Source organism: Heliangelus exortis, chromosome 1, assembly GCF_036169615.1.
Source record: "Heliangelus exortis chromosome 1, bHelExo1.hap1, whole genome shotgun sequence".
Classification (NCBI taxonomy): Eukaryota; Metazoa; Chordata; class Aves; order Apodiformes; family Trochilidae; genus Heliangelus; species Heliangelus exortis.
Genome location: NC_092422.1, coordinates 111,976,174 through 111,990,057, shown reverse-complemented (window position 1 = coordinate 111,990,057; position 13,884 = coordinate 111,976,174). Strand labels below are relative to the sequence as shown.

Sequence of the window (13,884 nt, the reverse complement as noted above, 5' to 3'; positions counted from 1 at the left end):
TCAAATCCTGCATCTCTTTCTCGTTCTTGAGTGCCCTCTTCTGGTCATAAAATACAGTATCCCCTAGCAGCCTAGATTCAGGCTTCCTGTTTAGTTTGATTATTTTGTTAGAAACCTTTGCAGCTGTTGCCTTTCAGTTTGAGCATATTGTTTTTCTTGCAAATTCAAGATGCAGCTTGCATTTTTTTTTTTTTCTTTTAGTACTTTGGGCACTGGCATGGCCCAGCACAAACAAGGAGTTTGGGCTGGGTGTATGCCCTTAGGGGGTCACCTCTGTATCTTGCTTCTCATTCTTATCTTTAGCAAAGCAAATAATTCTCTGGTGAGAGCTGTAGCTCAAGCCTGTGAGCTGAAGAAAAAAAAACTAAAAATTGCTTTAGATTACAGAAAAATTGGCTGTAAATTGGAACCTGGTTTTCTGTGTTCTTGCCATGTCTCATTAGATTGTGAATACTGGAACACACAACCTGTGCTTTATATTATTAATTTATTTCCAAAATAACACCATAGACTTGTTTCCACATTTAATCAGTCTTCATTTGTTGCTAGTAAGTATATTTAAGAGCAATAGGCTTAAATTCAGAGCAGGACAAGTATCACCAAGAGCCATGTGCATCTAAATCTGCACTGCAGGAATTGGGGAGGAACAGAGACTATTCACACTCAAGGCAAAGACCTTGTGTTGCCTGCCTGGATTTTTAGTATCATGAATGGATTAGATATTAGTTTGATGGTGTAATTTGGATACATAAAAATGAAAGTGCTGATTATTCATTTATGACGTAATAAAAACCAATACACTCAAACCTGAAGTACTGCATTTAGATTACTGATTCATTTCTCTGTCCCTAACTAAATCAACTCATGTCTGTTTGATCAGCCAGTACTATCAAACATATAGACAACTAGTGCCCCTATAAGGACAAAGAAAAATCGTTACGTGCAAGTAACAGTAATGGGACTTCTGTGCCTTCTGATAGTGGAGACATGTTGTGTAGGTCAGGGGGCACAGATGTGAGTCCCTTAAAGGTCCCTGGGGTTGTCTGGGCATTCTGGGGGCTTTTGAATGGTTAGTTTCCTGAAATAATTGTTTTCTTTCAAACTGGTGGGGTTATTCTAGATACTTTGATACAAAAACTTAAATGCTGGAGTGCAATACAAAAATCTCTACCTTGTGTATCAAGGTATCACTTGTGTATCACACCAGTGACCTGCATTGATTAAAAGTGTGCTAAGACCTCATGACTGCTCAATTTTATGTGGACACATCAGCTATTGCACAATACAGTGCTTGTCCTTTAAAGGGTCAGGGTGCTTTACTGTTTACCAAGTGGTGTGGGTGAGCAGAAAACTCACGATAATAATTTTTCAGGCATGTGCCATAACTGTTCTGAATAATGTCCAACATGATTTGCAATATCTGTATCAAGGCTTTAAAGACAAACATTATTAATTTACTGCCCCTTCTACGGTGACACGTGCTGCAGTAGCACCCAAGAGCTGTGTCTGCAAAGCCCAGCTGCTGTGCACTAACATGGAGAGCATTCACTTCCTACCCAAAGGCACGATACCAAACCAGACCCCCCGAAGAAGATGGCCTGAGGGCTTGCTGGGCTGCAGTACTGGGCCTGGTTTCTATATTGTTTTAAGCAGCTTAGTGCAAAATGTGTGGTTGGCTTGAAGTCTGCCAATGTGCTTACACTGCATCATACAGTGACTATCTGCTTACAGGTTTTAAATTTCAGCCAGACAGCCCTGTTCTGTGTTGCCAATATTGACAAGTTCTTTGTGTGTGAGGACCAGCAGTGAAGGACCAGCTTTAGATCATACTTCATGCAAAGTCTGTGCCCTTCTCTTTCAGAACCCCCGTGGCTCCATGTGAGACTCTGAAGAGAGAACTTCACGTTCTGAACTGAAGTGTTAATTTTGCCTGTGGTTCAGCCCGTACAGGCAGGAGCCACTAGAGGACAGTGTCGCTGCATCCTTTACTGTGTCTTTCTAGTAAATGCCAAACCCATTCACACGAAAGACTGTGCTTAAACTATTAGGCTGTATGAAGGCATCACTTTGTTGCTGCTTTCACATCAGCACAACTGCTTGCTGCATAGACTTGAAGAGTAGGTGCAAAATACCAAAAAGTACCAAGTAATTTTTGAGCACCAAGAATTACTCATTGCCATAAGCAGGTGAGATGTTTTGAACTGCAGGCACTGCCTGGGGAGCACCAGTAGAGTATCATGCTGTACCACTATTCTCAAGCACATAGTTATGTGCATACATGTACACACATACCTACCTTTATTTTCTTATACATTTAATAGGGCAGAGTCAGGGGAGATGTGCATGCAGCAGCACTGTTCTGGAGTGAATTCTCAGGATTCTGCAGGGCTTCATTTTCCTGAATGAAACATCAAAATTGATTGTAGTTACTTAGTTGCAACCATATTTGCATAACAATGTTTGTCTCTTCTGTTTTCTTTTCTAGGTTTTTCAAGGGAACACTGAATTGTATCAGGAAGTTCGCAATAATTTCATTCCACCTATTATTGCACGGTTTTTTAGAATTAATCCCTTAAAATGGCACCAGAAAATTGCAATGAAAGTAGAATTGCTAGGATGTCAGTTCAGTATAGGTAAGGCAACCGAAAAACCTTTCAACTGTGCAAGAAAATCAGTGAGATGATATGTGGGTTTATTTTCAGTGCAAAAAAAAAAGTACTTCTTAGCAGCACAATACTGATATGCTGATACTTCTGAATTTCTTCCAGAGTTATAACACTTAACCTGGAAAATATCTAGTTTAGGCATAAACAAGGTAATTTAGAAAAATACATGTTTCAAAAGAGACCAGTCACTTGCTTTCCATTTTACTGGTTCATGGGGGTTTTTCCTCACTATGTAACACGAACAAAAGCTTTAGAGCAAAGTCTTCCAGCTGTCTTCTCTTGAAAAGGAAACATAGAAACTAGCACTTAAAAAACCTTTTCTTACAAATTCTTTTCTCTTAAAGGCCGTGCTCCTAAAATCACCATGCCACCACCACCTCCTCAGAACAAGAATGAGGACAAGAATGATGACTTCGTTCATTCAGTGAAGACATCATTGCAGACAGATAAAACAACTTTCACACCTGAAATAAAAAACACCACAATGACTCCAAGTGTAACCAAAGGTACTCACAGTTAAGCAGTAGAAGTGTTTGGAAACTCCTTTGGCATACTTTAAGTGTGCTTATTGAATTTAAATTTTCTCAACACCTAATACAAAAAATTATCAGTATTGTCTTTTTAATAGTTACCAGTTATTAAATATGCATGTGATAAACAGTTGCATACTGCATGCAGAAACAAAACCAATCTTCCAAGTCATATGTACATTAAGTTCTGTCTTTTAAAACTTGTTCAAACTGAGTTCAGCTTTTAGTTACTGAACAAATTTTATCAGAACTTGCAACATGGAATTCCCTTGAGAATGAATCAGATGCAACTGCTTTGTTAGTCAATTCATGAATTTCATAGGACAAAACATTGTAGATTTAGCTGCTTTTATGAAGCAGTCATGTTAACATGAAATTAAAAAATCATCATCTGGCATCATTATTTTGTTTATCAAAGAAAATTGTCAGAAAAAGGACCAAGATCCCTGCAGATGCAGGCACTGGTGAAGTGTCCTTTGGATGCCAGGGGCCAGAATGGCCTCATGGCACAGGCAGACCCAGCAGAGGCTGATCATGGGTAACTGTTCACATCCTGCAGTATTCACTTCAAACTTAAGTGGCTGCATATAGAATTACAGAATTGTTTACCCTAAAGATCATCAAGTTCCAACCCCCCTGCCATGGCCAGGGTCACCTCCTACTAGACTCAGTTGCTCTACTCTAAGCCGCATCCAACTTGGCCTTGAGCACTTCCAGGGAGGAGGCATCATTATTCCTGGGCTCTTTTGATTTTCCTTGTTAGTAATAAAATAACTTGTTCTAACAGAAAAAAATCTTACTTGTATTAAGACAAATCTGTTGATTTTGATAACAAACCTTGCAAAAACAGCAGCTGTGCATATGTGTAGAAGAGCAAGATGTTAACTGCCATTCAGTTCATACTGTGGGAGCATTCAGCAGGGCACCTTAACTGGGGGACCTGGTGTAATAGACACTATATATAAAACCTATGTGCTTTACACAAGTAATTTGCAAATTAAAAGCTGAATTATGAGAAGCTCTTCTGTCTGACACCACTTAATTTAATGGCTTTCAGATGTGGCATTGGCAGCAGTTCTGGTTCCAGTGCTGGTGATGGTCTTCACTACTCTGATTCTTATCTTAGTTTGCGCGTGGCATTGGAGAAACCGGTAAATTAATAGATTAATGAATGTGTTTGAAATGAATGTTAGCCTGGTGTGTGGGAATGAAATGCTGCATGTATTGCTGTGGGAACAACATGGTCCACACTTGTGGAAGGATTTTTTTTTTTTCAGAATCATATTTTCTGTGAGAAAATGCTCACTTGAATAGCTAAGGCAGTGAAAACAATGCTTTGTAACTATTTTCATTAGAAACGCTTTTATTGAAAACTGGTTTCTCCAGTAGCAGCAGACTGGTGGTGGCAAGCCAGGTTACTGGTGCTTATACTTTAAATTTGAAGACCAGTTACAGCCAAGTGATAGTTGTTGAACTTAAATGAATGCATCTTCTGATATGCAGACTAGCTAAAATACCCCCCTTTCTTTTTTTCACAGTAAGAAAAAATCTGAGGGCACTTATGATCTGCCTTACTGGGATCGTGCAGGTAACAAAATGGTTTTATGAAATCCTTTATATAGCATTTTTTGTTTGATGCATATTTCAGGTTGTAGTAATACAGACAATTTCTGCTAGCAGAAGATTCTCTATGCCAACTGGTGTAGGTGTAGTAAACACTGGATTTTTTTCCTGGGCAGACTTTAATTCAGAACTTCGGTCTCTAATTTTTTTTCAGAAACAGAAAATGCTGTGTCTCTTGTTTAATCTTACAGCTTCTTTTTTTTTTTTTTTTTTTTTTTTTTTTTGTAAACAAAGTATAGAACCTCCTAATTATACAACACAAAGGGAAAATAATTCAAGAAATGTCTTTATACATTCGATAATTGTATATTGGGTACTATTTTGTCCTGAAAAAAGTCTTTAATATTTCATAAGGTCTGATGACAAGTTTGTCTTTCTTCATTGCCCTGGTCAGAACGTGGGATTGTTTGCAGCCCCTTATAGGTATATTTTCTATGCCACTGTCCTGTACCCCACTAACTTGAGCTCAGACAATTCAACCAAGCAGCACTTGGCAAGGTCCTGAAAATGTCTGTGCTGTGGCATAGAGGGCTGCTGCAGCAGATGGGTTTGTACTGTCTGTGCTTCACTTCTCTCTCCTCATGCTGAAAATTTCCACATCTATGTGTTTGCTCACTGGCAGGTTTTAAGTATCCCTAATTCTTTAAACAAGAAACCTCTTAATGGCCTTATTTTTATTTATTACACATCTGTTTCAAATAAGTTAGAGCATTATTGTCTTAGAATATTAGACTCAAAATATCTGGGTATCTAAATGTCATGTTGGACATGCCAGGTTGTTTTGGGTTTTTTTTTCTGCTTAAATTTAAGTATTCAGCACGCAGGTCTGTTTTAAAAGGAAATTTTGTAAAACACCTATCAAAATAGTATTGCTACACTTCTCTGTGGAACCTCTGTCCCTTCCCACAGGCTACTTCAGATTTTGTTAAACAGTGTTCTGTGGTTTTGAATTTCCTGTTTCTTGGGCTTTACCTACAGGATGGTCTCTTATAGCTGGAATGAAATATGTTAATGGACAGCAAAGCTAGAATGGTTACTGGGAGAGTCAGAGGGATGGACCAGGAAATCTAACAAAACCAAACTTCTACCTCCTTTCTTACAAGAAAATCTTCATGACCTCAGTCACCCTTTGTCATTTCCACTGAAATTAAAATCCTTGTTCAGGTTATTGCACATATTCACTGATCAGCCTTCAACAGTGTTAGAAACATGATGTGAACAGCTATAAACCGTGTTAATTAAATGTACTCTTAGGTCATAAAATGTAATGTAAATACTTGATTTAGAAATTGGAATCATGGCTGACTTGATAGTATTTTCTGTGTTGTCTCTTACGAGTTTATTAATGTGGTGGGTAGCTTCAGCACTGCTGCTAATGGCCATTCAGAAATAGATACACAAGACTGCAGCAGTTCTGCAGGTATCTGCAGAGAAGTGTTCAGGCATGTTGATTGTGTGAGAGTAATGTCATTTCTCAGTCCTCAGTCTGCTACAAGGTGTTAAAAGAGTATCTTGCGTGACCTTAGGGTCATGCAAATACTGATAACTGAATTGTTTACCTGTTAATACAAAATAGAATCTGTGGTGTAAAAATCTTTTAGTAGCTTAAAACACAGGATATATGCAGTCTTTGGTGTGCTGTGTTTTTTTGGTTTTTTTTCCTTTTTTAAATCCATGTGAAGGATGGTGGAAAGGAATGAAGCAGTTTCTCCCAACCAAATCAGCAGAACATGAAGAAACTCCCGTACGGTACAGCAGCAGTGAAATTAGTCACCTGAGACCAAGAGAAGTTCCAACAATGCTGCAAACAGAGTCTGCAGGTACACTTTACTGTTTTTGTGGGCCATGCTTATATGTGTATATATATGACATGCCAAAAAATGTCAGGAATTGACTACCTTTAATTATTTTCTTTTTTGCTTTGAGGAAGAGAAGAGAAATTAATAGTTTTTAAAGTGCATTTTTTAAAGTGGAGGCTTTTTAAGTCTTTATCTAAGTATCATAAAAGTATGTGTTAATTGACAATTGACTTGATGTGCTGTGGAGAGACACTTTCACAAATGAACCCAGTAACTAGGTAGGCAGGGGCTGCCAGGGTGACACCAGGTTATGACAGTTTAAACCACCCAAAGTACAACCTTACTTAGAGATTGTAGTTTCAGCCCTGCTACACTCATCTGACCCTCACGGACAGTGGAGCAATAAGGGTGGTCCTCTCCTTCCTGCCCTACAATAAAGATCAGCAGCTCTCCCAGACCAAACCAAAAGTTTCTTTCCTTGTTCTTAAGCCCTATGAGAGGGTTGAAGGATTTTTCTGGTTATGCTTTCATGCACTGGAAGTAATTTCACTTCATTATCTTCATGCACAAATCTGAAATCTAGCACTTGGTTCCCTACACTGACTGTAGATTAAATCATTCCCCTGATGCAGAAAAGGAGCAGTTACTAGAGACAGGAAGGCCAATGGCATACTGGGGGGCATTAGAAGGGGGATGGTTAGTAGGTTGAGAGAGGTTCTCCTTGCCATATACTCTGCCCTGGTGAGGCCACATCTGGAATATTGTGTCCAGTTCTGGGCCCCTCAGCTCAAATACAGGAAACTCCCTGAAAGAGTCCAGCACTGAGCCACAGAGATGATTAAGGGAGTGGAACATCTCCCTTACAAGGAAAGGCTGAGGGAGTTGGGTCTCTGTAGCTTGGAGGAGACTGAGGGGTCACCTCAATGATGTTTATAAATATGTAAAGGGAGAGTGTTAGGAGGACAGAGCCAGGCTCTTCTCTGTGATGTCCAGTGATAGGACAAGGGGTAATGGGTGCAAGCTGGAGCATAGGAGATTCCATATGAACATAAGGAGAAGCTTTGTCACTGTGGGCATGACAGGGCACTGGCACAGGCTGCCCAGTGAAGTTGTGGAGTCTCCTTCTCTGGAGACATTCCAAACCCATCTGTGTGTGTGACCTACACAAGGTGATTCTGTTATGGCGGGGGGGTGGACTCAGTGATCTTTCAAGGTCCATTCAAACCTATAGCATTCTGTGAATAGCATGTGCCTCTCCTTGGTGAGACAATCATTAAAGGAAGATGACTGTGCCATTGGTACTGTCCTTACATGCTAATGACAGGAATATGCAGATGTTTAGGAATTACAGCTTCACAGCACACAGAATTACTTTACTTGTTTTGGCTGCTTTTTACCCAGCTAGTCATATTTCTCACCTCTAACTTTGTAACCCATATTATCTGTTGAACTAAAACATCTGAGCTGACTGTGCAGGCTTCCTGCCTCAGAAGACACACCCCTGACCTAAAGGACCAAAGCTTTATTCAAAGCCAGGCAAGATAATTTCATTTAGTTCTAATTTTGCATAGAGTAACATTTAAAAAAATTTTGTTTTGAGGCAGATTTACAGCATGGGAAGTTGCAGCTCACAAAGGAAGGAGTATAAATCTCAGAAATTGGGGTGTTGTGGCTATTGCAATGGCTTTAACTACTGGGTGGAAATTACTTTTTTCCAAAGCAATTGGCACAGGCAGATGGAGACAGACAACTGGTTCGATCTAGGAAAATAATTTCTGTGATGCTATTGACAGGTTGCATTTAATGCGAGGCCACTGTAAAAGAATTTCCATTAAGTGTGTTTTGTTTTGTTGGGGCTTTCAACACAGAGTATGCTCAACCCCTGGTAGGGGGAATTGTCAGCACACTTCATCAGAGATCAACCTTTAAACCAGAGGAAGGAAAAGAAGCAAGTTATGCTGATTTGGACCCTTACAATTCACCCATACAAGAAGTTTACCACGCTTATGCTGAACCACTACCTATAACTGGACCAGAATATGCAACTCCAATCATCATGGACATGTCCAGCCATCCCAGCACACCTCTTGGCGTTCCTTCCATTTCCACCTTCAAAGCTGCAGGGAATCAACCTCCACCACTGGTGGGAACTTACAATAAACTCTTATCTAGGACAGACAGCACCTCATCAGCACAGGCGCTGTATGATACACCAAAGGGGCAACCAGGGCCAGGTGCTGCTGATGAAATGGTGTACCAGGTACCACAGAGTGTGGCCACTGGGAGTAAGGAACAACTAAGTTAGCTCACAAGTAAGGTAGAATCATGGCTTGTTTTTAAAAGCCAGTTCCATAAAGGTGATGGCTTGATTTTTTTAAAACTGCATTGTTTTGATATTGTTAGTCTTAAATAATTCAATGTTGAACCAAAAGATGTGGTATTGGAGGCCTGGGAAACCAGTAATTTGGGTTTCTTTAAGCTGTATGTGTAATTACAGCTTGTCTCCAGCAAAAATCATGGACTTTTTTATTACTACTGTGCAATTATCTGTCAAATGTTAAAGAACTCTTCAAGATTAGCTTCAGTAATTCATACATGTGAACGATAAATTGGGAGAAACAAAGTACAAAAACCCAGAAATTTCTTGCTAATGGTACTATTTGTGCAGGGGGAAAAAACGCATTCCAAAGCTTCTAATTTGACTAAATCTATATGTAAGCACTATGGCTTCTAAAATTCATTTTACCCTATAAAATTCCTGTACAATTTTGGACTTTTTAAAACTACTATAAGGACTGACGGCAAAAGTCCCATTAACTTTATGGTATAAAACTGTTGTGGCTCTAAATTACATTTTTTCAGTATTTGTTCACAGGATTAGGAATCATCAGCTGTGTGTTCCTCAGAAGGTTTATGCCATTTTTATCAGCCTTCTAAAACTAGAATGTGCTTTTTCTACAATGTTTTCTGCCTCATCTCCTTAAGCCACTGTCTTGTTCCTTCCTTGGGATCCAGAAGGCACAGACTGTCATACAAGCAAACTACATGACAACTGCTTTTATGTCTTTCCCTAAGTCAAGTCTACCCTGAATAGTGTCTGCCTTGAATTCAGACTTCCTTGATGGTCACTGTGCAAGAAGTATCCATGTGTTTGAGGTGACTGAATTCAGGAAGGTTCTCCCTGTCCCCCTGTCCTGAGCCCTTTCTGCCCTCTAGAATATCTATTGTGGTGTGTTAAGATGTGAGCATATACAAAGAAAGATATGTATATAATTTTGTGAGTGCTTAAGGAAGCACACAAATATTCTAATGGTGCACAGTTTGTGTTATACATGCATTTAGCACAGATGGTACGTTTTTAGCACAACTGAAAACCTTTAGCCATAGGGCTTTTCTTATGATTGTTCTTATTAGAAATAGAAAAGATTCCAAAACTTTTGCAAGAGAACAAGTACTGTTCCAAAGAGTATCAGTTTCAGAAAGCCTTGAATGGAATTTGTATCCTTTGAATGTTCCAATGTTCTCTACTATGAAAACATTGGGGTCAGTCGTCTATTTGAGATAATGTAGACTAGTTTTAGCTAGGTAATCAGGAAATGAAAATAATTTGGATATTGTAATTGCCATTTTTAAAATCTTGGTAGAAACAAAGCACAGTTTTTTAACCTAAAACTAGTAGGGGAAAAAACCCCAACACAATTAAGAAGCTTTATTTTTATTGTAACAGCACTGTTGGGAGGATGCTGAATTCATTTATACTTGTGACAACCCTACCTACACATTAGCCCAGTTTTATGGACAGTTTGTTTCTGTGATACAACTCACATCAGCTTTCTTTATTGCCCAGGGTCCTTAAACTAGATGAACATCCAAAGCAAAACTAAAATCCTGTTCAAGAGAGCTGTCGCTACCCATGCCTTTATACCAGGCATGGGTATCCTAACTTACCACTTGGAATTTGTTTGCACAGGGACTATATATAAACTCTGTAATCCAAAATTACATGTGACCTGGTTCACATCTGAAATATGTTATTACATACTCTGTGTGATCTTAAAGCCCAGTTCTGCAATTTTTGGTCGCTCCTTCTCATTTATTGAGAATTCTTGGGTGTCTAAGCCTAAATGTGAATGTAAGGGTGGTATATAAAACCCAATCATGAAAAAGAAATTTCTGCCTATAGTATTTTTTATGTTATTGCAACTTTTTTTGCTTGATAAAGCTGGTCTACAGTCTTTCTAGTTTTGCTTAACCAGTATATGTTCTTACCCATCAGCAGTAACTATGACTTTCAAATTTTGTAGGATGCTTTTATTTGAAAGGGGTAGGACATTGTTATACAAAGATGTTACATACTGAAACCTCTGTATTCTCAAACCGTACAAGGTTAGGTTTAGAAAAATTAATCTACCATAAAAATAAATAAATATATTTGTTCAAGTCAGTAAAATTAACACTCAGATTTAATTTTTACTGTAGGCCAGCAATGGTAGAACTGTGCATATACTGTAGACTAAGCTTGTTTAAGAATTAAACAGTTTCTCTACAGTGGGTCATTTTCTTAAGATCCTTTTCTGAAATAAATTGGTCCTGAGCTTTGCTTCCTGCTTTCAACTTTGCACATGTTATCTGCTAGGGCTAAGAAGATGTTTGAATATGTAATGGTTGGGTTTAAAATGTATGCTACAGCCTGTTAAACGTTGATTTCCAAATGTAAGTTGCATGATACACTAAAGATTAGCATTCTCCTGTGCACAATACAAGCAGAGGTACATTTAATGGGTCTCTTACATGTGAAGATTTATGGATATAAAATGTATTTCAATCTTACTTGGCTTGAGTATTCTCCCAGAATGTATGTTCTTACCTCAGCATGTATGGTAGTTGCTCAGTATTTGTATATGTTGCTAGAACTTAGACTGTATAAATAGTGAGGGATTTTTATATGTATGTTAAAAAGTTATTTTAAATAAATTGTACATATGTATTACACAGTATGTTTGCATTGAATACCTGACTTACATCTAATTCATCTATAGTTTGGAAATGCAAGGGTTATAAATGAGTTAACCCCTGTTGCAGTATGACATGCCTTGCCTCCAAGAGTCACACTGTCCCATCTCCTGGCAGTAGTTAATGTAGCAACCATCTGCAGAGGATGTGGTGGTTCTTGCCCTATCTCCCTAAGCTTGCCTTGTGGCTGGAATCTGCTGTAGGGGCAAGTGGAGGAGAGAGTTACCTCTGGCTGGCAGGGTGCCAGCTCTGGAGTCCATGTGACAAGAGGCCAGGGGACAGCACAGGCAGCTGCTCACTGTAAATGTAATGAGAAAGGCTCTGGTCCAGTGTAACTCACTGCTCAGATGCAAAGACAATTCCCCTGCCAGTCAGCACACTACCTCTATACTGGTAGAGAGACTGCTAGTTTATTCTTCAACTAGACCATGGCTATTTTCCAGTTACTGGGGGGAAAAAAAAGAAAAAAAGAAGAAGAAGGAAAAAAAAAAACAAACCCCAAACCGGCTTTTGCTTTCAAAGCTTTCCTCTTCTTTATCGTAGTTTTATCACTGGACTTCCTAAAATAAGGAAATCACAATTCTTCTTTCATAAATAGGTTAAAATTGGAACCTGAATAGCTTAGTCCTGTGTTTGTCAGAAACATCCTTGTAACATTAGAAGCAGAGTTCAAAAAATTAATGTCAGCATGCCTGCAAGCATCCCTGCTTCAGTTGCCCAGTGTTCTAGAGGGACTCTTCTCATGCAGGACAGGCACCTGTGTAAGGCAGAACATTTCTCACTGCTTCATCTCTGCATCTTGTTACACATACATTCTGTGTGAAACACACCTGAAATGCCACCTCAGCTTAGGTTGCCTCAGCTTCATGCTTAAGGTTTCCTGCATCTTGGGTGATGGAGGTGAAAAAAACCAACCCTCCAAGAAAAACTTGAAGCAAAAACTTACCTAGATTTCTGAAAATGTTTCAGAAGCCAAACCCACCTTCTATGTATCTCGGTGCACATAAAAGTCTCTTGATGTACTATTTTTTTTAAATTACTTTCCCACAATTTCTGAAGAATAGAGAAAAACTGTGCAATGACAGTACTGACATGAAACTGGATCAAAGAACACTATTTCCATTTACACTGACAGAAGCTTAAAACAGCTTTTTAAGTGTACTTCTGTCTGCATGCTGAACTTACATAGGCTGACTATGCAAACAACTCCATGGCCAAATGGCAGTAGAGTTACAGTCTACTTGAAGTTGTGATTCTTTTGGCTTTTTTACCTTTTTATGTGGCTTTAAGCAAGACAGAGAGAAAAAAATGGGACACAATTGAAGGGGAAAGTTGAAATCTACAGGTCAGGTTTCATGCTTATACAATGCCACTATACATTATAATAGTATATAAATAATTTTTAAGTCACTCTACAGAATCTTATCTGTAGAATTCAAGTCTTACATTATTTTGCAGTTTACCTGCCTTGCTCCTGAACAAGCTGCAGCTTCACAAGATTTTTAGCTCTCCAAAACCAGCTTTTGGCAACAACAAGGATGGGTACCAGAATCCATTCTGCTCAGGAAGGCTGAGCCTAGCACATGAGGCTTTCTGAAACAATGGCAAAAAAAAAGAAGAATCCATGATTTATGTACAATTGTGTATCAAACATCTGATACACGTCTAAAGCAGCCAATAAAAAGGCATGGCTAATTAATTAAAATACTCCTTAAGAAGTCACAAGCCATTCTATCAGTGTACTTTATAACAGCTCATAAGTAGATTCAAAGATACAGTCTGTACTGCTGTGCCTTCAATAATCATGTGAAGATTGTTTTTTGCCTGCATGAAAAAGAACAAAGGGAATCTTGTTACAACGCTTTGTCACATTACACATCTGTGATGTAGACCATGGCATTTCTATGTTTCAACAGTGTAATAATTATTAGGAGAAATTACCAAAAAATAAGATTCAGTAATGAAGTTAAGCTTGAGCTCTTGCAAGGAAAAAAGTTAAAATTTTTGTTCTAATGTCTCACCCAGAAAGCAGGATGCCCAGCAGCATGACTGCCTACTACTCTTTTGGCTTAATCCAACTGTGCCTCCCTGCCTGGTCACCTTCCAGCACTCATCACCACCACACACTGGCCCAGCAAGTCACAGAAAAGGTTTTGTTTGCTTCTACAAAAAATTTTAGCCATGTTAAAACTCACTTCCCAATAAGCAGTTGAAGTTCTTGCACCAATAATTACTTAATTTCACATTAAGGGA

At 38.8% G+C, this 13,884-nt stretch overlaps 1 protein-coding gene across 1 annotated transcript in view; it reads left to right on the top strand.

The window, feature by feature from the left end:
• The window catches only part of DCBLD2 (discoidin, CUB and LCCL domain containing 2), a 45,130-nt gene extending 33,515 nt beyond the window's left edge, over positions 1–11,615 (top strand). Inside the window, exons 10-15 of the mRNA XM_071758716.1 lie at positions 2,486–2,633; positions 3,011–3,172; positions 4,254–4,347; positions 4,735–4,784; positions 6,502–6,639; positions 8,487–11,615. Coding sequence (XP_071614817.1) covers positions 2,486–2,633; positions 3,011–3,172; positions 4,254–4,347; positions 4,735–4,784; positions 6,502–6,639; positions 8,487–8,923 — 1,029 coding nt within the window. The 3' untranslated portion in view covers positions 8,924–11,615. The remainder of the gene's footprint in view (positions 1–2,485; positions 2,634–3,010; positions 3,173–4,253; positions 4,348–4,734; positions 4,785–6,501; positions 6,640–8,486) is intronic.
• The last annotated feature ends 2,269 nt before the right edge of the window (positions 11,616–13,884 follow it).